Source organism: Oryctolagus cuniculus, chromosome 8 (assembly GCF_964237555.1).
Source record: "Oryctolagus cuniculus chromosome 8, mOryCun1.1, whole genome shotgun sequence".
NCBI lineage: Eukaryota > Metazoa > Chordata > Mammalia > Lagomorpha > Leporidae > Oryctolagus > Oryctolagus cuniculus.
The window spans coordinates 46,403,857-46,431,307 of record NC_091439.1 but is presented as its reverse complement, the minus strand read 5'-3'; the positions used below and the strand labels follow the sequence as shown (position 1 = coordinate 46,431,307).

At 40.7% G+C, this 27,451-nt stretch overlaps 1 protein-coding gene across 2 annotated transcripts in view; it reads right to left on the bottom strand.

Moving 5' to 3' along the window:
• SEC24D (SEC24 homolog D, COPII coat complex component) overlaps window positions 1-27,451 on the bottom strand; it is a 144,354-nt gene that overhangs the window by 44,162 nt on the left and 72,741 nt on the right. For both annotated transcript variants that reach the window (XM_051819806.2, XM_051819805.2), the window contains exons 9-11: window positions 15,647-15,785; window positions 10,743-10,858; window positions 2,447-2,571 (exon numbers count right to left, since the gene is read on the bottom strand). In XM_051819806.2, the coding sequence (XP_051675766.1) occupies window positions 2,447-2,571; window positions 10,743-10,858; window positions 15,647-15,785 (380 nt within the window). The remainder of the gene's footprint in view (window positions 1-2,446; window positions 2,572-10,742; window positions 10,859-15,646; window positions 15,786-27,451) is intronic.

Below are 27,451 nucleotides of genomic sequence, written 5' to 3'. Positions count from 1 at the left end.
AAAAAGCCACACATCTGTTCCAAAAGGGTGTGAGGGAAAGGCTGTGACTTCCTAACTTACGCAAGAGTGCTTCAAAAAGTTTGCAGAAAATGAGCATCATGATTTATGAGTAATTGCACGTTTCCATGAACTTTTTGCAGTACTCTTTCAACAATGGGTCTTAAGCTTCACATCAACACTCTGTTGAAAAAGGTTTGGTGAAGCACCATCTTGTAAAACAGGCTACCCTAATTGGAACCAATCTGAGAGAAGGGTGATATCGTTTCTAGAAGTTATGGTAGTTTTCTTTCAAACTAATCAAACTCAAAAATTCAGATTTGGAATTTAAGGTGCCCTGAGACAGAGCTCTGATAAAATACATCAGATTCAGCATAAAGTCCACACCTCAAGTTTCCCTAAGAATGCAGTAAGAGAACTACAGTCACAAATTAAGTCTGTAGGCATCAGATGCCTTCCTTAGGCCACTATCTTTGACATGGTCCCAGTTCATTCTTCACTTGAGAATTCAGGATGAAATCACATCTGTGTTTTCTAAACATCCCCACTTCTTTTCCAAACCATCTTCAAGAGTATTATGACTTTGGCTTCACAGATACAAACCACTCCTGGGAGGTTCAGAGTTCACTCATCTGAGCCTCACATGAACCAAAGCTCCACTCTTAATGTACAAAGGGCACAGAGGAGCAGGTACCTAAACCTACATGGAGCCCTAACAGCTGGAGCCTAGCCCCTCAGGACCCCCAAAGTATGCAGGACACAACTGGTGTTTGTGGAGATGAGGACAAGGTAGAAGATGTGGAAATCAGGACAGACATTTCCTAGCCCATTTTCTCTCCCTATGCCTTCCTCGCAGGCATTCTACCTGCTTCCCAATCTCCTCACTAGTTGCTAGTTCCTGTCCTCAATGACTAGCTATCAGCTTTAAGAGAGCAAAGAGGAGACAAAAGTAAAAGGATACTGGGAGCTATTCCCTGCCACTTTTTAAATCTCTCAAAAGCTTCTATTCAAGCCAATATCTTTTCCCTCTATATGGTTTCGAACAAATGTTGCTATTTTTTACCCCCTGAAATTTATTTTGGGCTGTGTATGTGTATTATTTTATGGTTTTTATGCTAAAATTGCCATCATTTTGATTTACTTATGTGTACAAGAGCAAGTAACAAGCCAAATAGTTTTTTATAAAGCACAATCTTAAGGTTTTTTTTTAAGATTTATTTTATTTATTTATAAGTCAGAATTACAGCGAGAGAGAGAGATATCTTCCAGCCACGGGTTCACTCCCCAAAAGAAAGTAACGGCCAGGACTGAGCCAAGCTGAAGCCAGGAGTTTCTTCTGGGTCTCCCACATGGGTGCAGGGGTACAAGCACTTGAGCCATCCTCCACTGCTTTCCCAGGCACATAAGCAGGCAACTGGATTGGAAGTGGAACAGCCGGGCTCGAACCAGCAACCCATATGGGATGCTGGTGCTGCAGAGGGTAGCTTACCCGCTGCACCACAGTGCTAGCCCCAGTCTGAAGTCTTGATTAACATCTAGGGCATGCTCAATTGGTAGCTATTAGAATTCACTGTCACTGTCCACTTGCAGCAGCAGCAGATACTCATGCGGTTCAATTACAAGACAGAGAAGCAGTTTACTTGCAAATGGTTTATACAGTTTATCGTATGGGAAATGGAGATCAGGTTTAAAAGCTATCCCTCTGTCATAAAGCATCAGTATCATTTTCTAGCACTCCTTAGAAATCTCTGCCATGCCCAGTAACTGCCCATTTCCATTGGAAAAGCAATGCTTTAGAAAGTAAATAACTGCCGGTGCCGCGGCTCACTAGACTAATCCTCCGCCTTGCGGCACCGGCACACCGGGTTCTAGTCCTGGTCGGGGTGCCAGATTCTGTCCTGGTTGCCCCTCTTCCAGGCCAGCTCTCTGCTGTGGCCAGGGAGTGCAGTGGAGGATGGCCCAAGTGCTTGGGCCCTGCACCCCGTGGGAGACCAGGAGAAGTACCTGGCTCCTGCCATCAGATCAGCGCGGTGCGCTGGCTGCAGCATGCTGGCCTCGGCGGCCATTGGAGTGTGAACCAATGGCAAAAGGAAGATCTTTCTCTCTGTCTCTCTCTCTCTCTCTCACTGTCCACTATGTCAAAAAAAAAAAAAAAAAAGAAAAGAAAAAGAAAGTAAATAACTGATTTCCAAAGTCTTTCCCACCACACAGTTTGTCCTTATAATGTATTTTGAATGATGCTGGTTTTTTTTAACCATGGTATTTCTTTTTATCAGTTTGTTTCTTTCACTTTGTACAAAAGATCACTGACTTTTTAAGGACTCAATGATGCTGTTTAATTTATACCTAATCATCCAATGTCCTCAGTAGTCAATCAGAACTTCTTTTATGGCCAGTAAATTAGTTAAGAAATATTATAGAAATTATAAAAAAAAATTAGTTCCCTTACTTTGGAAGTTTTTCTAGCACAGTCTTCAGTTCTTCGCATATGAGTTTGACAAGTCCATTCTTTATGTTACTGTATGAAACATCAATCATGAAGATAAAGGCTGGTGGGTTTGGAGGCTTGTTTTTCTACAGAAGAGCAAACACATCACATGAATAGATATGATTATAAAATAATACATCATGTGCAAATGCTCACTAGAAACTCTTTAAGGTCATTCAACGTTTATTTAATGTTTAGGATATAACATCAGTGGAATTAAATCATTTTCTAGAACACAGTCTCTGATGCTATAAAAAGGGTAGAAAAAGCTGTTCATTTTCCAGGGTCTGACCTGCGTTAGGCAGTATTATGCTAGCTAGCAGAGAAGGCTCACTGTTGCAGAGCTCCAAAGACTTCATCAAAAGGGAGAGTACAGTATTGCAGTCAAACTTGCTTATAACATTCTGCTTCATGGCTCAGAATGTGTTTGGAATCCCAGCAAACTATGCTCAGGAAAAAAAAGCGCATTCAGTAATTAGCATTTGTTTTTGAAATGATAATAAAAAAACTATATTGATTTGAGTATCACTATTTTTAAGTCTCTTATCAGCTCTTTTAGTTTAAAGGAATGAAATTGTATACTAAAATTTAACTGTGTGTTTTCAAAATGTTGTCCCATGTTATTAAATGCTCTCTAATTTATTACATATTTATGGTAAAAATGGAATGTTAGGCCTCTTCTGTATGTGTTTAAAACAATCACCATAACATAAAGCAGCTGTTACAAAAAGCTGTTGGTCCTTTCACTGGCTGGTGTTCAAACAGCCCTTAGGAAGCAATCCTTCAGTTGGAACTTACAAAATATTTAGAAAAGAAAGTCACAAGCAAAGAACTTTAGTGAATTACACAAGAAAATAGGGCTCAGATCAATTTAAGTTTCAACTTTACAATGAATCATAAAAGTAGTCTATAATAAAATTATTTTTTAATTGTCACAAAACTAGATGATAATGTCTATATCCACCACAAGGATAACAAGGATAGATAACACATTTGTCTCATAAAAGTCCTTCATTTTGAATTTAAAAGAGTCTTTTAAGATTGCAGCACACATTTGGTGCAGCGGTTAACCTGCTGCTTGGGGATGCCCTTATTTTTTACTGGAGTCCCTGGGTTCACATTCAGTTCCACTTCTGATCCAACTTCCTGCGAATCACACTTTGGAAGGCAGCAGATTACTCAGTCACTTAAATCCCAGCCACCCACTTCTTAACCAACTTCTTGATAATGCACACTCCAGGAGGCAGCAGGAGATAGTTACCACCCACCCACATGGGAGACCCAGATTGAGTTTCAGGCTCTTGGCTTCAGCCTGGCCCAGCCCTGGCTATTGTAGACATCTGAGGAATGAACCAGCAGATGGAAGATCTGTCTTTCTCTTCCTCCCTACCTTTCAAATAATTTACCACAGTCTATGGGAGTAATTTTTATTGCAAATCATTCCTGATTCTCACCTAAACTAATTCAGAACATAGATTCATGCTGATTTACACTAAATGAAAATAATCATTTCTATTTATTAAACCAAAACCTTTGTGAACAATCTATTCCTGTATTTTCTCCTTAGTTTAGCATTACCATTTATCCACTGAATATTTTCTTTCTTTCCTCATGCATTCTTATTTCACTTATTGTTAACAATTAATTATACATATTTAGGGCACAGTTTGATAGTTCAACATATGTCTACACAATGTGCACTGATTATATCAGGATAATCAACATTTCCTTCTCACTGATCTTTATGTTTGAAGCCTTCAAGCTATTCATATTTAGTTTTTTAAATATTTGTTTATTTATTTTGAAAGTCAAAGTTACTGAGAGAGAAGGAGAGATACACACTGTGAGAGATATTCCATCCATTGGTTCACTCCCCAAATAGCCACAACAGCTGGGACTAGATTTCATTTACTGGAAAGACAGAGAGAGATCTTCCATCCACTGGTTCACTCCTTAGATGGCAGCAGTGGCCAGGGCTGAGCCAAGCTGGAGCCAGAAGTTTCTCCTGGGTCTGCCATGTGAGTGACAGGGGCTCAACCATTTGGGTCATCTCCCACTGCTCTCCCTAGTGCATTAGTAGGGAGCTAGATGGGAAGCAGAGTAGCCAGGACTTGAACCAGCACTGAAGGTGGTGGCTTAACCCACTATGCTGTAGCACTGATCCCAATAAGTCTAAAAGGTGGGGGGGGGGGGGGCACAGTGTTTTGGCACAGTGTTTTTAAAAATATTTGAGTTTAAGCAGATTCTAGGGGAAGGAGGAATATGAAGGCACCTCCAAAAGCTTATGGAAAAATGGAGTTAAATGATAAGCTTATTCTGGTACAAAAATTTAGGAATCAGGGCCTGTGCTGTGGCACAGCAAATTAAGCCATCAGTATCCCATATTAGAGCTCCAATTTGAGTCCCAGCTGTTCTACTTCCAATCCAGCTCCCTGCTAATATACCTGAGAAGGTAGTGGATGATGGCTGAAGTGCTTGGGCCCCTGCACCCATGTGGGAGACCCAGATGAGAGTTCCTGGCTCCTGGCCTCAGTCTGGCTCAGCTCTGGCTGTTGCAGCAATTTCTGGAAAGAACCACTGAATCTCTCTCCCTCCTTCCCTCTCTCCCTCCCGCCCCCCGCCCCGCCCGCCCCGTTGCTCTGCCTTTCAAATAAATAAGCATTTTTAAAAAATTGGAAATCCATGAATAGCTTTGTTTCTTAATATGCATCTTCCATGGCCTTTTACTTGAGAGACAGAGAAATGGGCGGGGGGACACAGGGAAAATGAGCACACACACAGCTGCTCCCATCCACTGGTTCAAGCCCCCAAAATGTCCGTAACAGCTCTGGGTTGGGCCAGGGGCCAAAGCTGGGATCCAGGAACATAATCTAGGTCTCCCGTATGGGATTTCTGCAGGTATCCCAATCACTTGAGCCATCACTGCTGCTTTCCAGGGTCCACAATAGCAGGAAGCTGCAGCGAGCAGCTACAGCTAGGAATTAAACCTAGAACTCCAATATGGGATGTAGGTTTCTTAACCTGTGTCTTAAATACTTAAATTGCCCAGCCCTCCACCAACTTTCTTAAGACCCCTCATGTACTTTCCAATTATCCTAGTCCTTACACTAGGTTGACATCACTCATCTACCTCTTCAACCACGGAAGAAACCGGAGTAAGTTGCTGGTATCTTTGTGAAACTTTCTGCTCACTGTTCAGTTCTCCCTTCCCATTTCCACTTGTGAGTCCCCTACTCATGCATAGATCCACTCAAGTGTCACTCTTCTTTAAAGACTTTCCCATCCTGTTTTCTTATGGCACTCTGATTATTCTACTCCTGAAGTACTTATCATATTTGAGCTTGTATCATAACAAATGCATGTTTCTTACCAAGCCTGTGCTTGGTAAATACATTGTTAGCAGGCTTATCTTCTTGCTAATTCTAGTGGCCCTCAAAGCACAGACAATTGCCTTGGACATGTCAGGCATCCAGTGAATGTCAAAGGGAATTAAAATTAATCAAATAAACTACATTTTTATTCAGAAAAAAGAGGCTGATTTGATATAACATTTTATTATTTTAGGTACACTTTATATGTACATATATTCCATAAAGCCTCAATTACATGACAAAATTTAAGGTTTTTTTTTTTCCCCCAAGGAAACTCCACAGTGATTTTGCAAATAGTCACCTAAATATTCACAATGTACTGAAAGGAAATATTCACAGTGTACTGAAAGGAAATAGGGGTCCTGTTGCCATATAAGTATCACTTTCTGTCTGGCCAGAGCCCACCCATTTCTTTTTTTAAAAAAAATATTTATTTATTTGAAAGACAGAGTTAGACAGAAAGAAGAGAGGCAGAGAGAGAGATCTTCCATCCGATGGTTTACTCCCAAATAGCTGCAACGGCCAGAGTTGTGCTGATCCAAAGCCAGAAGCCAGGAGCTTCTTCTGGGTCTCCCACGCAGGTGCAGGGACCCAAGGACTTGGGCCATCTTCCACTGCTTTCCCAGGCCATAGCAGAGAGCTGGACCATAAGAGAAGCAGCCAGGACTAGAACTGGCATCCACATGGGATGACGGAGCTTCAGGGCAGGATGTTAACCCTCTGTGCCATAGCACCGGCCCCAAGCCCACTCATTTTTTTTTTTTTTTTTTGACAGGCAGAGTTAGACAGTGAGAGAGAGAGACACAGAGAGAAAGGTCTTCCTTCCGTTGGTTCACCCCCAAAATGGCCATCACAGCCAGTGCTGCACAGATCCCAAGCCAGGAGCCAGGTGCCTCCTCCTGGTCTCCCATGCGGGTGCAGGGCCCAAGGACTTGGACCATCCTCCACTGCCCTCCCAGGCCACAGCAGAGAGCTGGACTGGAAGAGGAGCAACCGGGACAGAATCCGGCGCCCCAACAGGGACTAGCCAAGGTACCGGTGCCACAGGCAGAGGATTAGCCTAGTGAGCCAGCGCCAGCCCCACTCATTTCTTAAGCTCTCTAAGACTGAGTTCCTCCTATAATGGTGGCACTCACTACATGGGTTCACTGGAAGAACTAAATGATACAATACACAGAGAGCACTTAGCATAGATCCTGACGCGTGGTAAGTGTTCAATATGTTAGTTTTATTATCTAAAATTGGCATTAAGAAAAACTAAAAAGAATAGGGGAAAATGTGATTTTGTCATTCTCCCTTTGGCGTGTATGGTGTCAATATACACATACAAATTGAATAAGTTCTTTTTCATCCTCCAAATCCCTAAGCCAACTGATTATTATACCTTATTGATATTTTAAATTATAATTAAATTTGAAGGTATTTATAGTAATTATGAGCCCTATTTGGAATAATAAAAAGGAGATTAAGCTTACCAAAAACTCTCAAGATGTACAACTTTGTTTGGTTTTTTGCCTGCTGGGTAAGATTCCCCATCAATTAGACTTCTAGAGTATTTCCAGATAACAGTGTTTGAAGAAATGAAGACTTTTGTTCCAAGAAACAGATTTGACTCTCTGCCTAAGTTTTTACTAAAAATAGCATAAAATCTAGATAATATAGCCTTTTGGCAAAGAATTGAAAACTCAAAGCATGGTTAGATTTATGCTATGGTTGAAAAGATCAGTGAAAAAATTTCCCACAACTAGTTTCAATGACTTTATATATTTAATTAGAACAGCAAGTGCATATGTTTGCCTAATGAGTCTCCTTCAAAGAATAGGAGGAAGGAACAAAAGTCCTAACCAAGCTTTATCGTACTTCTGAGCATGCTTTTTTGCCTCAAATACAGCATTTATACCAAACATGCTCTTATTTTTCTTAAAATACATTCAAATATTATATTAAAGCACAATTTCCTTGAATAACTGGTTCAAATCAAAACTATAGAACTAATCATACACAACAACACTAAATAGATTACACTGTTTCTTCAATTCTACACCAGGTACTTTAGATATAAGCTGAATGCTGAATTCATACCCAAGAAAATGTAATTTTCTTTTTTTTTTTTAATTTTATTTGAAAGAGTTACAGAGAAAGAGAGATAGAAAGAAATCTTCCACCTGCTGGTTCACTCCCCAGATGGCCCCAACAGCCAGGACCCAGGAACTTCTTCCAGGTCTCCCATAGCAGGGGCCCAAGCACTTGGGCCATCCTCTGCTGCTTTTCTCAGACCATCAGCAGGGAGCTGGATAGGAAGTGGAGCCAGGATACAAACGGGCACAGACATGGGATTCCAGCATTACAGGTGGCAGCTCTATGCACTAAGCAAGAATGCCAACCACAGAAAATATGATTTTTCAAGTCACTGAGAAGTTCAAAACTCTGCGAGTAATCATAATGACGACACTGTCACCATGACATAGACAAAAGAGAATGGTCAGTGTTGAAAATAGTAATAGGGGCCAATGCTGTGGCATAGCAGGTAAAGCAGATGTCTGCAGTGCTAGTATCCCATATGGGTACCAGTTCGAATCCTGGCTGCTCCAGCCCTCTGTTATGGTCTGGGAAAGCAGTGGAAAATGGCCCAAGTCCTTGTGCCCCTGCACTCTCATGGAAGACCCAAAAGAAACTCCTGGTTTCTGTCTTCAGATAGGCACATTTCTAGCCATTGTGGCCATCTGGAGGGTAAACCAGCAGACGGAAGACCTCTCTCTTTCTCTGTCTCTGCCTCTCTGAAACTCTGCCTTTCAAATAAATAAATCTTTTAAAAAAATAGTAATACCAGGGCTGACGCCGTGGCTCACTTGGTTAATCCTCCGCCTGCAGCACTGCCATCCCATATGGGTGCTGGGTTCCAGTCCCAGTTGCTCCTCTTCCAGTCCAGCTCTCTGCTGTGGCCCAGGAGGGCAGTGAAGGATGGCCCAAGTGCTTGGGCCCCTGCACCCACATGGGAGACCAGGAGGAAGCACCTGACTCCTGGCTTCGGACTGGCACAGCACCAGCTGTTGCGGCCTTTTGGGGAATGAACCAATGGAAGGAAGACCTTTATGTCTCTCTCTCTCACTGTCTATAATTCTACCTGTCAAATAAATTTTAAAAAAATTGTAACACACCCATAAATTTATTCATTCTGTATATGTTGATCTGCCTACCTAGTGCCTGACACTGTGGTAAATGTCATTAACACAGGGGCTTCAAGGATACCAGAATCTATAAAGAGAGCAGATAAGCACCAAGATTTGAATTCCATGGTGTGGAATGCTGCGTTGTGGCACAGAGTTAAGTTTTCTCTTGTGATGCAGGCATTCCCTATCAGAGCACAAGTTTTGAGTCCTGGTCACTGCACTTCTAATCCAGCTTCTGCTAGTGTGCCTGGAAATGTAGCAGAAGATGGTCCAAGCAGTTGGGCCCCTTTCACACATATGGGAAACCAGGAGGGAATTCCTAGTTCCTGGCTTCAGCCTGGCCCAGGCTTGCAGCCATTTGAGTATGAACTAGCAGGTGGGATCTCTTTCTGTGTCTTTCCCTTTTTTGTGCCACTCTGCCTTTCAAATAAATGAATAAGGAAATATTAAAAATAACAAATTCCATAGCATATGTGTTAAAAGAGTTATAGATGAAATTCCATGGGAAAACAGAAGTTGTAATAAGGAACTACTTTGATGAAGACAGAGAAAGTTGTGCCTACCCACGCAATAAAATTTCAGCCAGGCTTCATAGAGTAAGGAGTTTACAAGTTGGGGTATGCTTAGGTTTAACAAAGTGAAAAGAATATCATTGAAAGAACACCTTATATATAGGTAAGGAGTTGGCATAGGGTTAATGAGTTTGGAATGCGTGTTGTACACAGTTGAAGATACACAATTGAGATAGTAGGTTGGAGTCTAATAGTTAATGGCCTTATAAGGAAAATTATTTTTTTAACTTACTTTTTAGAAAATAATAGAGGTGTGTGGGAGGTAGTAAGAGGAGTCACATGGTCAAATTTTTGGGCTTAGAAATCAGAAACCGAGCCGGCGCCGTGGCTCAATAGGCTAATCCTCCACCTTGCGGCGCCGGCACACCGGGTTCTAGTCCCGGTTGGGGCGCCGGATTCTGTCCCGGTTGCCCCTCTTCCAGGCCAGCTCTCTGCTATGGCCAGGGAGTGCAGTGGAGGATGGCCCAGGTGCTTGGGCCCTGCACCCCATGGGAGACCAGGAAAAGCACCTGGCTCCTGGCTCCTGCCAGGATCAGCGCGGTGCGCCGGCTGCAGCGGCGGCCATTGGAGGGTGAACCAGCGGCAAAGGAAGACCTTTCTCTCTCTGTCTCTCTCTCTCACTGTCCACTCTGCCTGTCAAAAAAAAAAAAAAAAAAAAAAAAAAAAAAGAAATCAGAAACCAGGTCCCGGGCTATTATGGTTAACAACTGCAATGGAGAAAGGAGGAACACAAATGTAGCTAAGTCCTACTGATCACTTTGGTTGAGTTTCTGCCTTAGAAGGCAAGTTTTACTAAGATCACTAACCAAAAAAAAAAAAAAAAAAAAAAAAAAAAAAAAAAAAAAAAAGAGGCAAAGATACTACACAGGGCTGTTGCATTAGGAAGCCAGTATAGTTTATTTATTATATCCTAATTTTGACACCATATTTCAGTTTTTACAAACAACCACTCCAGTGGATGGTTTGGCAGGTCAACCAGGTCACTAACCTAGAAGGTTTGATCTGTTTTTTAGCCATTTCTCCATCCCCACAACATCACCGAAATGCTTTGTCTAGGAGTTGAGATTTAGTTCTTTACATATGAAAGTTACTCAGCTGAATTTGACATTCATGTATAAACATTTGAAGTCCTGGGAGCACTTACTCTGCAGTAATCCAAAGTAGCAACATATTCATAAGATCCTAGAGATAACTCTGGCTTCTCATAGTGGTCCAGTCTTCTTCCAATGTGGTCCAGATGTTGGAAATAGAATGGTGGAACTAATAAAAACAAAACAGGAAAAGAAATCTTTTTTTTTCATAAACAGAAACAGTTTTAAACATTCTCAAAATTTATTATGGGAAAAAGGAGTTAGTATAAGAAAAAATATTTTAAAGTTGGAATGTAGTATATTCTAATATCCTCTATTTTGAAAACATAATTCGGAAAGTAAAATGGTTTCTGAAAAAACTCTTCACCCTTCTACAAGTTTTGGTGACTAAAACATATATGATTTGGATCATTCTACAGAAATGGGATGAAACTACTGGTGTTTTCATTAATGTCAAAACTCAAATTGTCACAATTTATTTTTAAAACAATTCTGAATTTTCTAACTATTTGAATTTTCAATATATTTAATAAAAATAAACTTCAATTTCTTGGGCTATACTATTAACAATAATATGTTTATGTTTTAATTAAGAGATGTCTTTAGGCCAGCACCGCGGCTCAATGGGCTAATCCTCCACCTAGCGGCGCCAGCACACCGGGTTCTAGTCCCGGTCGGGGCGCCGGATTCTGTCCCAGTTGCCCCACTTCCAGGCCAGCTCTCTGCTGTGGCCCAGGAAGGCAGTGGAGGATGGCCCAAGTGTTTGGGCCCTGCACCCCATGGGAGACCAGGAGAAGCACCTGGCTCCTGGCTTCGGATCAGCGTGGTGCGCCGGCCACAGCGCGCCAGCCGTGGCGGCCATTGGAGGGTGAACCAACGGCAAAAGGAAAACCTTTCTCTCTGTCTCTCTCACTATCCACTCTGCCTGTCAAAAAAAAAAAAAAAAAAAAAGATGTCTTTAGCCATGGGGAGTTTACATGTAATTTTAGAAACTTTTATTAATTTTGACAGAGATGGGGGGGAGGGGAGAATGGGAAGGGGGAGGGGGAGAGGGGAAGAGAGAGAGAGAATTCTCACATTCACTGGTTTACTACCCAAATGCCCTCAACAGCCAGGGCTGGGCTCATGCTGGAGCCAGGAGCTGGTAATTTAGCCCAAGTTTCCTGGTAGGGATCCAGCTACTTGAATCAGGGTCTGCATTGGCAGGAACTGGCATTGGGAGCTGGAACTAGGAATCAAACCCAAGCACTCTGAAATGGGATGTTGGTCACCTGAACCACTAGGACAAATGCCCATCCCTGCATGGTAATCTTTTAATGTTTGGGTTTAAGTGTGGAGAGGATTGCTGTATTAGGGAAAGACTACACCACTAAGATCTTAGCTGAGGAACTCTAATTTGATTCAAATGTCTAAGAAGGTTAGTTCTGGCAAAGACCTGGAAGTCATCCAAAAGCCCAGGAACACTTATGAGTCACATACTGAACACTTGGACAAATATGGCCTGGTATCTCTGTGAAAATGAACTCCTGTTGCCTTGAGATTAATGGGGCTGGCTATGAAACCACTGCCAATACAAGTATTTAGAAAAACTAGCAATGTCACGGCTTCAAGTATTTGTAAAGAACATTTCTATTTGTAGAAAACACTGAAGAAATTAGTTTTGTTTTTAAATCAACAACTCAGTATTCACTATTCTTAACTGTAAAACTGGCATGAGGATTACAATAGGACTATTTTCTTAGGTGAGACTTTCCTTTCCTAATCACTGAGGCTTGATTTTCTATGTTCTTACTATATATCGGCCATTTCTTTTGAAGAAAGCTTTATGATTTTGTATGTACATATGGATCTCTGAACCTGAAACAATCAGTGTCTTGAAAAGATCAAAGAAATGGAAACTGACAGTCTCGGCTCAATTAAGCAAACAATGAAAGCCTTAAACTGCTCTTCTGTTCGAGTTAGCTGAGATGGAGGATGATTGCCTAGCTGTCTTAAGGTGCAGCAGTTTCTACAGAGTATGACCTATAATTCATCCACATTCACACAACAACATGTACTACGAGAATTTTTCCCTTTAAAATTAATTTATATCCATTAGCATTTAAAATTATCTGCCATCTTTATAAGCCCAAATTTCAAGATTAGGCACTGCCATATAACTCCTATCTTCCTGTGTGCCTACTTTTTTCTTTTCTTTTTTTTTTTTTAAGATTTTATTTATTCATTGAGAGGTAGAGTTACAGACAGGGAAGGGAGAGACAGAAAGGTCTTCCATCCTCTGGTTCATTCCCAAAAAGGCCACAATGGCTGGAGCTGGGCCTATCCAAAGCCAGGAGCCAGGCGCTTCCTCCGGGTCTCCCACACTGAGGGGCCCAAGTATTTGGGTCATTCTCCACTGCTTTCCCAGGCCACAAGCAGAGAGCTGGATCAGAAGAGGAACTGGTGGGACACGAACCAGTCTCCATATGGGATGACTAAGCGCTGCAGGTGGAGGCTTAGTCTACTTTGCCATAGCACTGGCCCCACTACGTGCCTTCTAACATGGTAAGCTTCCTACTGGTTAATCTCTGGACACTCTGCAGGGAAATGAGTAAATCACATGACAAAGCCTGCTGGGTTCTTCTTAACTCCAATAAAACTCTGTCTTCATTAAACCTAAAGGAAGAATACGTAAATCTAAGGGAATTTGGCAGCCTTACAGTATGAGACAAATATTTGAGCCTAGTATAAATAAGAACTAGAAAATGAGCAAGGCAGCCTCCTAGGAGTGGATAACCAGAGGAATGGGATCTGTTGTGTAGGGTATAAGAGTTCTGAGTGGTTTTTCTTTACTAGGAAGTGGCAGGGCCTATTAATGCCCTGAGCTGACACTTCAGTTGTGAGGCCAGGGAAATGGAGCCAATTGAAGATCCTTCAATTTTACATGCTGGATAAACTCCTGATCACTTTCCTAAAAAAGCTGAGGGCTTGGGTGAAAACACTGAGGAGATGGTAGATTTGTTGAAGCACAAAGGGGTTTCTGAAATCTACATCCCAACACTCACTGAGTGATAGCCAAGAATATGGCTGCAGATTTCAACAAGAACAAGAGATGCATAAGATCTTTCTCAGAAAGTCAACTAAGGGTACAGAACTAAGAGAATCTGCTGTTATGAGGATGTACAATTTGCTCTGAGTAAACATTGCAGTTGGCAAAGGAAAGAGACATTCCAAGAGGGCTACAGTCTTTGGGATGAGGCTGCACACTGGTGATTCAACAACACAGCAAGGCAATTTTAAGATCTAGCCATAGGACTTCATGAGGAAGACTCACGATGCCAGGCTCTGGCATTTGAAGCTGGCTAAAGTTATGTACCATGTGTGATGAGGGGGCAAGCAAACAAGGAGACAAACGGTGCTTTTCCAACAGAGAAAGTTCATAGAGCCAGGATGCTGTGAATACAGTGACACAGGCAGAAAGTCGGGCCCAAGCTCAGATGCCACTGGTAATAGCCAGCATCCTTGGGAGATAAGGCTTACAGACAGAAAAGAGTGCTATGGACTCCTCAGATCTAATTACCCAAAGGGAAGCTAGTCTACAATGATAAGGACCCAGGGAAAGCTCTTAGGATACTTACTCTAATAACCCACCTGGTTCAAAATAACCAAAATCTACAAATGTAAATGAATGTGGAAATGTTCTCAGTCTCAGCATGTCTTATTTAACATCAAAGAATTAAAAATATACAGATATAAGTGTCATAAATGTGAGAACACTTTGAGCCAGTTTATAGTATTTTTCAGTATCAATGAATTCTTCCTGGAATGAAAGCTTAAAATATAATGAATATGGGAAAGCTCTTTATGATAATGGCCCTTCTTTCTTAAATAATTCAATATTTATATCAGAGAGGGAAAATCTATATAAGTGTTAAATATCTTCGTTATCCTGAACTTTTCCTAAATATCAATGAACTCATATTTAAGAATGACCCTGGCCGGCGCCACGGCTCACTAGGCTAATCCTCCACCTGTGGCACCAGAATCCCGGGTTCTAGTCCCGGTTGGGGCACCAGATTCTGTGTCGGTTGCCCCTCTTCCAGTCCAGCTCTTTGCTATGGCCCGGGCAGGCAGTGGAGGATGGCCCAAGTGCTTAGGCCCTGCACCCGCATGGGAGACCAGGAGGAACACCTGGCTCCTGGCTTCGGATCGGTGCAGCACGCCGGCTGTAGCGGCCATTGCGGGAGTGAACCAATGGAAAAGGAAGACCTTTCTCTCCGTCTCTCTCTCTCTCTCTCGCTGTCTAACTCTGCCTGTTAAAAAATAATAATAATAACGACCCTAAGGAAGGATGACAGAGGAAAAGCTTTTCAGGTTTCTTTTTTTAAAAAGATTTGCTTATTTATTTGAAAGGCATAATTACAGAGACAGAGGTACACACACAGAGAGAGAGAGACAGAGAGAGATTGAGATTGAGCCAGGACGAAGCCAGGAGCCAGGAGCTTCATCCAGGTCTCCCACATGGGTAGCAGGGGACCAAGTACTTGAGCCATCTTCTGTTGCCTTTCCAGACACATTAGCAGGAAGCTGCATTAGGAGTGGAACAGCCAAGCCCTGAATCAGTACCCATAAGGGATGGTGGCATCATGAGTGACATCTTAAGCCACTGTGCCACAAAGCCAGCCTTATCTTTCAGATTTATCAACTCTAAACACAAACGGTAAAAATCTCTTTCCTCCTCCAACTGAAGGCTTTTTGGAAAGAAATTGGGAAATAAATTATTGTTGCCTTCTTTTTAGTTTCCACAGGGGGCTCAAATAGTTAAAAGTTCTAGTTGGTTTCCTTCTAGGGAAATTATAAACATGAAGGTATTGCTGTATCTCAAAAAAATATTGTTTTTTGTCAGCTAAGAAGTATGGTATGATATACTTTATCTAATAGAGAGTTCTCACAACAAACATCTGATGGCACCACTTACCATCATTCACACAGTTGCAAAATCCACACTGGTATCTCCTTCCTCCTTCAATGAACTGCATAAACGGGCACATGTAGGCCTTGCACCTGTTGCATCTCACTGGCCCAGTCTCTCCGTGATTCACCAAGTAGAGGGGAGTCTAGGAAAAGCAAATGAAATTAAATGAATATGTGGGTATAGATTATCTAGGTGTTAAATTTGAAAAGTATTCTAATGGGACTCATTAAGGAATTCTTAACTTCGGCATTCACCAGGAGAGTAAAAAATGCCTCTATTGGTAGCATGTGAATTCAGAGTAAAAAGATACTGTCCAAAATACTCAAGCAAAAACTAACAAATTTATATCTCATTTATAAGCATATAGGAACATATGCATATCTGTATCTATTTGTATACCTCTAACTACATGTGTGTGAAAATATAATGATAGTAATAACACTTAATTATGCCTACATGAAAAACACCCTGGACACTTTGCGTTATGTACTTTGCTAAGCATGTTCCTAGATTATCAATAAAGAAATGAATTGGGTCTGATCTTAAAAGCTCTAATTTTGCACAGCAGTATTCTATTCAGATAGTTCCCTTGAAATACACAAAATATTTCATCAAAAATACAACTATCTGAAAAAATATACAATAATGTTCACTTATTTAGGCAAGGAGGCTGATTCTGCCTTTTCTGATACTTTATCAGAGAAAAACTGTTTCAGAGTACTCAGAACATGGCTGAGTATGCTTTGCCAGAACTGTAAAAATAAATAATTCAATTGCTTCTTCCTCATAAACATACATAAAAACCACTGTGTATCTTTCACAACTTGAAAATGAAATAATTCAGCATTGAAAGCTGACTTGATTTTCAACTCCTCCAACTTTTGGCATAAAACCACAAAGATACTTGTTTTTATAAATCTCCTTAAAGGTAAGATTTTAAGAAAAGTTTAAGAATTGCAGGGTTTGGCATGTCAATTAAATTTTTCTTTAAAAAGAAAGATGCACATAAAGCAAACTGCTTTAGAACAGAGACCTGAAGAGCAGAGAATGTGGGGTGGCACGGAGTCATCAGTAGTTTTCTGCTCCCCCCTTAGAAAACTGAGACTGGGGGCTGGTAGCGTTGTGGCACACTGGGTAAACCACCACCTGTGACACTGGCATTTCAGCTGTTCCAGTTCTGATCCAGTTTGCTGCTGATGAACCTGGGAAAGCGGCAGAAGATGGCCCAAGTCCTCAGGGCCCTGCAACCATGTGGGAGACCTGGAATAAGCACCTGGCTCTGGTCTGGTCCAGCTCTTGGCCACTGCAGCTATTTGAGTAGTGAACCAGCAGATAGAAGATCTCTCTCTCTCCCTCTCTTTCTCTATATTGCCTTTCAATACATAAAGTAAATCGAAGAGGAGAGGAGAGGAGAGGAAAGGAGAGGAGAGGGGAGGGGAGGGGAGGAGAAAAATGAGACCTGCTGTTTGTCCTTGCTCAGAAGTTCAGTGTGAAAACCAAATGCCTGCTGAGGTTTCAGAAAGCTGTGTGAAATCTCAGACAGAAAAATACAGATTGAGCACAATAACAAAAAATAAAAAGATATAGATAAATATATCTCCTCAGTGCCCCTGCATTGCCCTCTCTCCCTATCTCTTGCCTTAAGCAAGCCGGGAGATAGACTGGATTTTCTTGTTTATGGTCTTTTCTGATCCACAGCACAAGCATAGCTTTGGTGTCCCATGGTTTGTGATAAACATTAAATGACGAATGTGTGTAATGTAGGACATTCTGCCAGGTACAAAATGGCTGGACAAAGGTAACTGCTGTGATCATTTCTAGGCAACTGCTGTTATCATTTCTATCTAGAACGATCTGTCCTCTCAAAACCACTCAGCACAGGAGAGACTATCTTTAATAGGAGAAATGTGAACACAGGCTTGAGTTCCTGAAAGCTAACCAACTTGTCAGTTACTGTAAAATGCTATTGTAAAAATGATCTCAAAGACAGAAAAGCTACTTTTCAGAAGATTCTGATAGGCAGAGTAGACTTCTAAACATGCAAAGAATTTAAATGTATATTCACAAAAAATCATACATTGACTCATATAATGCTCTTTCCCCTAAACTTTTTGTTGCAAAGGCATGGAGTGACAAATGTTGATTCTGTTTAGTAGTTAACAAGAAATAATCTGAGGGGACAAGAAGGAAAAAAAAAGACACAGGTACACATGAGAGATCCTTAGGACACTGAATGGAAGATTGGGAGAGTAAGTTAAAGACAGCAAAAATGTCCTGAGCAGGCAGCTTCTTCTACATGGAAAGTCCAATGATCATTCATGGATCCAGACACTGTTCTGCTCTACAGCCTGGGCTTTTGAGTTCAAGAGATCTCTCTGAAATTAACATAGGAAGAAAATCTGCACTTTGAATTCACTCCAGCTAAGTTTACTTCTCTCATGCCTTTCAAAGAGTTCAAGGGCTATCAGCAACTTCCTGACAGAACAAAATGTGATCCAATTATTTGCTAGACAAGCCAGATGTAATGGGAAGAAATTTGACCTTATTTTTACTGGTATGATTTGCTCAAAGGCAAGCCCAGCCCAAAATTACTGTGAAATTGTCAGCAACTAACACCTAAGCATTCCAGTCCTGGCAGATTCAAACTTGCAGATCTGAAACTGAATGTCTAGCAATAAATGGATTCAAGTCATGACTGTATCTGGGCTATTAAATACACTTACATTTTTTCTATTTCCACTTTTTTGGAAACCAGATGATGGATAGGTAAGTAAGGTCTTCAGGCAATTGAGGTGACAGTAAAGAATGTTAAAAGCTTTTTAACTGTTTACATTTTATTTTCAGGCAACAGGGCAAGAGTTTCTCAATTACACTGCCTTGTTTCAGCTCTCTCAGGCCATGCTAAAATGCATCAGAGATTTCTCTTTGCTCCCTCCAAATGTCTGCTTATCTGCTCTACAGTAGTGTGCATGAGCTCATAAATAGCTAATCTCAGGTTTTTTTTCTGAGTTTAATCTTAGTGTATACAGCCTTTGAAAAAAAAAAGTATCAACTTGCCAAAAAAAACTGCTAAGTTTTTCTTTTCCCCTCAGCAAGGGCAGTATGTCATATTTACTTCAGAAATATTTTCAGATTTTTAAATATTTATTTATATCTTTCACCACTAGTACACCCCTCTCTGTTCTTTCTTTTTCTTTCTTCTCCTAAATGAAAAAATGAAATATGGAGAGACTGACTCTAAAAAATCCTCATGTGGCAATCCTTGGTTCTGGCCCTGGGTGGCTTGAGTTTATACAATATGAAAATGAGGGGAAAGCTGAGGAAAGAGAGGACAGAGCCTAATTTTAATCTTTTCCTTGAATATCTGGATTAATGGGGGAATGTCAAATAGTAAATTGGTCTACTTATTTTTTAAAAGATTTATTTATTTATTTGAAAGTCAGAGTTACACAGAGAGAGGAGCAGCAGAGAGAGAGAGAGGTCCTCCATCCGATGGTTCACTCCCCAATTGGCTGCAACGGCCGGAGCTACACTGATCCAAAGCCAGGAGCCAGGAGCTTCCTCCAGGTCTCACACGCGGATGTAGGGGCCCAAGGACTTGGGCCATCCTTCACTGCTTTCCTAGGCCACAGCAGAGAGCCAGATCGGAAGAGGAGCAGCCAGGACACGAACCGGCGCCCATATGGGATGCTGCCACTTCAGGCCAGGGCCTTAACCTGCTGCGCCATAGCGCTGGCCTATGGTCTACTTTTAATTTAAATACTTAAACGGAATCAAATGTGCTGTCTTTTTGTGTATATATAATGCCATGGGATCAATTCTGGACCACAAGCAAGAATATAATTCACAAAGAAATGAGGTTCAGTGTTAAAAATGCTATCAATAATATAAAAACAAAACACCTTTTGGTTATTTTTCCACATTAAAGAAGTAGACATGACAAAGAATCAATGTTTCTACTAACATAATTCTTAAAAGTGTCCTTATTTTAATATATTTCAGATTTCAAGTATTTCTACCATTCTCACTAGTAACCTTAACAGGTGTACAGTAGGACATGAGCATACTGCTTCCCTTTGGAGGCTTATAATGTAGTGGAATAGAAAGACAGTAAATAAACAAGCACACACACATGCAGCTAAGAGAACAGGGTAAGGGTAGAAAGAATACTTGTGACAAGATCATTTACTAAAGCTCTTTTTAGCTCAGACAAGTGATATTAAAACTTTTCACAAATTGTATTTCCTAAACAAAAGCAGATGCTCAAAGAAAATGAAGCACAATGTAGAAAAATCCATCATAACAAATTTTTTATAAAGTTTGCAGGTTATATATTTTTTGTTTTAGCATCCATATTATGGAGAAAAATCTGAATATATGAGTCTGGCTATAGATTTACTCTTTTAGGAAAGTGTTGAATTACAGAAAGCGACTAAATACCATTTCTGGAAAGAAAAAAAAATGATGGTGTTTTATAGCATAGTTCCAGTAGGTGGCACTATGCAACTAAAAATTAAAACAATGCTGTGTAATTTAAATCAGCTGGTAATACAACATCTGAGGTAATAATATTATATTCATTTTAAATGTAACAACACTTTTTTAAAGTATAATTTTGGCAGGCAGTATAATAACACTTAACCAAACTTACAGCATCACAAAATTAAGAAATCTAAGCTTTTCTTTAAAAAGTACTTTATAAGGGCTTAAAAATATTTGTGGGTGAAACAAAATGAAGTTAAACATGCTGCTCAGGCTATTTTATATCTAAATTATACAGAAATTACAGTTATTTCATTACAATTAATGTATCAAGTGTACTAACATAATAGCCAAGAAAAACTTATTTTTATTTTTTAAGTCTCTAATCCTCTGTGGACTTTTCCTTGACTATAATGTAGGAAAACAGAAGTACTGTTGGGATAGGCAGTCCCAAGGACAACAAGCAGACCACAGACCTCCTGGGCAGCGAAGCACACCAGGAAGTTTCTGCTCCCACTGCCAGCACCCCTCCTGCTCTCCACAATGACAACTGGTACAAAAATAACAAAGCAAAAGGGAGGGAAGCTCGCTGTGTTGAGGTACTCAGCAGTCACCATGACGGAGACATGATTTTCTCAAGCAAAAATCCACCTTCCTGGTAGAACATCAAATAACAGTCAGCAATGATGATGAAGAAGAGATGGAAGAGTCAAATCCCACATCTCAGGAACACCCTAAATTAGTTGTGGTTCATTTGCCTTTCTCTATCCAGGATATTGTGAGTGAAACTGCCCATTACCTATCTTTTCTTCTCACATTTGCCCACTGGCCACTTATTTTGGAAGTTCACATAAGTTCTAACACATACACACACACACGAACACACACACACACTATCTTTAATTGCCTGCTTCTCCATTTTTAAAGCTTATTTCCTAATTTATATATATTTATATCCCCAATTTTCAATGTACACTTCTCTTCCCCTTTCTTTTCTCCTTCAATAGAGGTCTCCGGGAAAGTAATCAGTGTCCTGGAACTTTGCCATTGTCCCCAGTGATCTGTGCTCCTAACGCCAGAAGGAAATCTTCCGGCTTCGCAATTACTAGCTACAAGAGAGAAAGTTTTGCCTATATTGGGACCTAGGGTAGATGAGAGGATTCAAAGTGAGAAGGCCTGCCAAACGGTGACACATCCTCCCCCTGGAAGGACCACATCCAGCCTGAGACTACACTCCCCAGGAACTCCCTGTAAATCTCTCTCGCTGGCAGCAATGGTTTTTCGTACTCAGTAGGATTTTGGCACACAGCTACTTGGGATTTGGAGTGCTGCTTATTTTTTGGAACCACCTCAAGGGGAGATCAGGCGGTAATTTGGATTAATAGTAGGTTATAAGTAGAAGCATGGAAGGGGTATGTGAAAAGATAATCCAGAACCTGTGATGTACAGCTACCCACTAAAAATGTTAAACATTCAGACTATCAGGCATGCTGGAAGACCAGTGGAGTCGGATTCCCAGGGGATTACACCCAGAAGCTAAAGGCAAGAGCGCTGATATCAACTGCACGTATTAAAAGGCATTTCCATAGGAAAGAGAAAATGAGAAGCAGCTTGCATGGGTCTTCTATATTTAGTGTTAGCATTTATGACACTCAGCCAATAAGCACAGAAAATGCAAAGCTCGATACCTTACTTGCTATATATGTACTTTCTAGAGGGCAATATTGTTTTGTTTGACTTTTTAAAGTAACAAGTGGAAGTGGGTATTTGGCAGAGTGGTTAAGATGCTACTTGAGATTCCCATATCCCACACAGGAGTGTCTGAGCTGAAGTCCTGGTTCCGCTTCTGATTCCAGCTTTCTGCTAATGTGCACCCTGGGAGGCAGCAGATAATGGCTCAAGTAGTTGGGTCCCTGCCACCTATGCGGAAGACTGGGGTTGAGTTCCAGGTCCCTGCCTTTGGCCTGACTCCGCCTTAACTGTTGTGGACATTTGAGGAGGGAATAAGCAAAGAGATCTGCGTCTCTGGCTCTGCCTTTCAAATAAGATAATAAAATCAATAAAACAACAAACGTGAAATGGAAGAACAGTATTTTTTGAGTGCTTTTCAAAGATCATGTTCAGTATCTTCTAAAAAGAAACAGAGCTTATTAATAAGATACTAAATGTATTTTATTAATTTTAGACATACATTTATATTTTTCAAAAATGTTTTTGGGGGCTCATTGTAGTGCAGCAGGTTAAGCCACCGCCTGCAAGCCAGCATCCTATACATGCACCAGTTCAAGTCCCAGTTGCTCCACTTCCAATCCAGCTCCCAGATGCAAGGCTGGAGGCAGCGGAAGATGGCCCAAGTATGTGGGCCTGAAACCCACATATGAGACCTGGATGAAGCTTCTGGCTCATGGCTTTGGCCTGGCCCAGCCCCAACCATTGTGGCCATTTGGGGAGTGAACCAGCAGATGGAAGATCTCTGTCTCTCTCTTTGTAACTCTGCCTTTCAAATAACATAAATAAATCTTTTGTAAAGTGTTTTTAATTGGCTATTCTGAGTCTAAACTGTGTTTTATATTTCTAGAAAATTATCCTCTTGCTAGTCAGGTAGAGGCAATTAAGAGATTTTCAACAATGCTGCTAGACACTCTATGTACAGATATTAATTATTCCATTATAATTATACCTAGATTTATATTAGACTTGAACATCTCTTTAATTGGGAAGTTAGTTTTTTTGGTTTTTGTATACTCAGCATTGAAAATTCTGAAAATTTTTACTGATTCAGAATTCACATATGTAAGATTCTAAGTATGAGCTATTTAGTGATTTGTACTTGAAGACACTTTCAGTTACAAACTCTCAACCTGATGTTAAGGCGCCTGATAGTGGGGACTCCCATCCACATTGTTCACAAGAAATAGAAAGTCAGTGTGAGAAGTGACCTGTACAATGAACTGAAGAGCTGTCACTTGAATTCTCATTCATTTATTCAAACTACTTACTTTCTTTTTGTTATCCATACAAGAAATTGCTTGCAGGGGCATGTTATAGCCCAGCAGGTTAAGCTGTCACATGAGACATTTACATCCCATATCAGAAACCAGTAGCTCCTCTGTTTCCCACCCAGCTTCAAGCTAATGCTCCTGAGGATGATGATGGTCCAAGTACTTCAGTCTTGACCACCCATGTAGGAGACCAGGAGACCTAGATGGAATTCCTAGCTTTCGGCTTCACTCTAAATAACTTTTTTTTTTTTTTTTAAGAAAGCTATTTCAAGATCACTTCTGTAGAAAAGCATGTAGTTTTACAGAAGGGTACAATTTCTTCATGATCTGCAACTGAATCAAGCCCTCAGTGTTCCCTGGTAGTCATTCTAAGTGTTTCCTGTCATCGCTCACTCTTATTCACTTTATACCTTTGTAACTCTATTGGACCCTCCACATAAGCTAGGCTCCACTTCCTTTAGCAGATGCTTTGTACTCTTCTTCACAAAGAAAATAGAAAACCTTAGAAAAGTAACTCCTTGGATACTCCCCCTCTAATTTCCCAGCATTAACCCAATATTTCCCTTCTTCCGCCTCCTGTTACAATATGCAGGTTATCCCACTCTTGTCCCCAATTTCTCAAAGTCCTTAAGTAATGCAGGACTGTATCTATGACTGGTTGCTGGAGACCCTTTTGTCCTTAAGAGTGATTCTTACCCTGTTGTCTAATTACAGGCCACTTACAGAAGACATAGGTATTTGCCACGGGTTCCCACATTACTTTGTGCCTGATAACACTCATCACCTTACTTAACTTTTTGGAACTACTGCTAAATTCCCAAATCCATGATTCCCAGATCCAGGTATTGTGTGGTAGCCAGTTGTATTATTGTGTGAGTTATTAGCCAGAAGTTTTTTAATAAACAAACAAAATGTTATTGAGGTACCCACAAAAATATTGTCATAAGTTCAGGGAAATGTCCAATAGGTGCTAAAGCAAAAGGCAAAAATAGAAGAGATCATGGGTAGGGAGGGGGTCCAGAAAGGCTTCATTCAAGGACAAGACGGGCAGTTATGATGTGTGTGGAGTTGGGGGAGGGGGTGGATTTTATTAAGTGAGGACAGCATAAGAGGAAGAGAAGCCCAAACAATGTTGGTGGTTAGTAGGCAAGTAACCTAAAGTAACCTAGGGGGCCAGCACTGTGGCGCAGCGGCCTGAGGCACTGGCATCCCATATGTGCGCCAATTCGAAACCCTGCTGCTCCACTTCTGATCCAGCTCTCTGCTGTGACCTGGGAAAGCAGTGGAGGATGGCTCAAGTCCTTGTGCCCCTGCACCCACGTGGGAGACCTGGAAGAGGCTCTTGGCTCCTAGCTTTGGAACAGTGTAGCTCTGTCCGTTGCAGTCAATTGGGGAGTGAACCATCGAATGGAAGACCTCTTTCTCTCTCTCTCTCTGCCTCTCTTGTCTCTGTGTAACTCTGACTTCCAAATAAATAAATATATTTTTAAAAGAAAGTATTAAATGTAAAATAAAATAAAGTAACCTAGGTCAGCTGAGAAGGGAGAGAAACAGGAAGGTTGGAGTCATTTTGTAGAAAGCCTTCAGGCAGGGTAGTATCCTGACCTAGGGTAGGTTTAAGACAGACTCAAATAAATATACACACACATGCACACCCCACACTCCTACTGCAAATCTGTTGTCACTACATAGCAATTCTGATAGAAGATAGGTAAGAGATTTCACAATTCACTAAACAACATCCTTGGGAAAATTTTGGAAATTTATAAGCAAATTTTGGAATCTATTTATAAATTAGAAAATTTTATACTATGTTTTATAATTACAAGAGATTTTAGAATTTCTGTTTCATCATTTCCTGTATTCTACTTGATTCACAAAACTCAAGTGTATTTCCTAAATAAATTCAAAAGATGCTTTAATAATTGTGAGCTACTTTTTTTTTTTTTCCTGTGAATCTTCACACCTTAACAGCAGTATGGAACCTTCAGGTTTACACTGATGTCCAGGGTATAAGCAATAAATTCTCAATAAGGCTTTGTTCAGTGGCTAACAAGAAAGAAAGAAAGGAAAAGGAGGAGGGAGGGAAAAGTTGAAGGACTGAAGGAAAATATAGAAATCATCTTTAGACTTGAGGCTATCAGCCAGTTCTCTGATCACAGAATGCCTGGGTGCGATAAACCCTAATGTGCTAAGTTTATTTCCAAATATGCACAAATGACTATGCTACTTGAGACCCCTCTTGAAAGTGTCTTAATGCAAACACAACTGTGACCATTCTGCCCAGTCCTCTAGTGCCAGGAGGGCTTTCTGGTGGGACGGCCACATCGGACTATATGCTGAAGTCTACGAGAGGGTTACTGCCCGTTGAGCAGGCACCCCCAGCTTCAAAGGGAAAATAAATACCAGTACAGTTAAAAGCACACTTGAATATCAGTTTTTTTGAATGGCAACCCTGGCTCATGACTGCAGTATAAATGACAGGTAACAATGCTTCAGCAGTAAGTGGTCTTTTAGGATTGGGTTCTGCTGACCATCTTTCAAAAACATTTGCAAAGATCAGCACTATTTTTCTTGCTGGAACAGATGTTGGAAATTTTGGAGTAACACACTCCCACAAGGAGCTGTGATATTCAGGCATTTTATAGTTGAGGGACATTTCTCTACAATTCTCATAACCCTTGACCTATGATAATTTTACTCTTATCCCTAAAGGAGAATTATATTTTGTTTATAATTACAGGCCACTTTCAGAAGACATATTTAGTTGCTACAATAACACACACTGTTCTGTAGATAATAAAAATATAATTTAGTATTAGGACTCAAACTCTGACTCAAATCTGTTCCTTCCATAACAGAATAATTGGTAGCTTTCTGTTCCTCAAAGAAAAGCTATGAAACAATCTAAAGTGGATAAGATTAAAAATAATAAGCTGAGAGGCAAACTCCCTTTTCTCTCTGAAAGAATTACAAGCCAGCCCAAGTATTCCTTCTATTTCTCTTACTTCTTTATATGGCTTTGAAACATCTTCCAAAGACTGTTGATGTATGCAAGGCTCTCTATCTAAACAACACCTTCTCAAGCAGACCTACCCTGAACACCTGATTTAATCAGATATACACTGTACTTCCTCCAAAGCAGTTCATCCACCATCATCCTGCTCTACTGTTTCATTCTTCCTCCACAACATTAGGGAATCTTAGCATATATACCACCTTGTTTCTGTCCAGTGAGAAGGTAAGCTCCACCATGGCAGGGATCTTTGCTTTGTTCGCTGACATATTTCCCCACATACTGGGGGAATAATAAATATTCTCTGAATTGAATGAATGGCTTATTTGTAAATCCTTTTTGAAACATGTAGAATAAATATATTAATAATCCTTTAAAACAGACATGTTATAAACTACCAAGTCAAATAACAATGTCAAAATTATTGTTCAGATTACAGCAAAAAGGTGAGTAATCCACTGCTAAAACCCTAGGTGTAAATATACAATCATAAAATACTCTGTAAAGAAATGTACTGGAGTCAAATCAAATTATCATTTCTGTTTTCAGAGTAGATAACTATAGAAGCAGAAACTTTTTTGACAAATTGCTTTCAGAAGGGCCCTAAGAGTCATGCAGTCCACTCTGCTATCAATGTCAATATTGGTGACTAATCCTCCCTGGTGCACTGCTTGGGACACTTCCAGTGATGTAGTATTTGGTCTTTTATGAGTTAATCTTTTTTTTTTTTTTTTGACAGGCAGAGTTAGAGAGAGAAAGAGACAGAGAGAAAGGTCTTCCTTTTCCGTTGGTTCACCCCCAAAATGGTCGCTGCGGCTGGCGCGCTGTGCTGATCCAAAGCCAGGAGTCAGGTGCTTCCTCCTGGTCTCCCATGCGGGTGCAGGGCTCAAGCACTTGGGCCATCCTCCACTGCCTTCCCAGGCCACAGCAGAGAGCTGGACTGGAAGAGAAGCAACCAGGACAGAATCCAGCACCCCAGCCGGGACTAGAACCCGGGGTGCCAGCGCTGCAGGCAGAGGATTAGCCAAGTGAGCCGCGGTGCCAGCCCGAGTTAATCTGTCTTGCACAAACAGCCAAAAGTGATCTGTCAGAGTTAAGAACAGGTTTAAAAGAAAACTCTGAAAAAACTTTAATTTAAAAACTATTTGAAAGCCTCACGAGAAATATATATATATTTAGAACATATCAGAAACAAAGTGGAATGAGAATATGACTTCTTAAGATACCAAATAATAATAAACACTGATAAATACAAGCCAACATACATTTTCCTATAAAAAGGAAGCAATACATTTAAATACGTTAAAA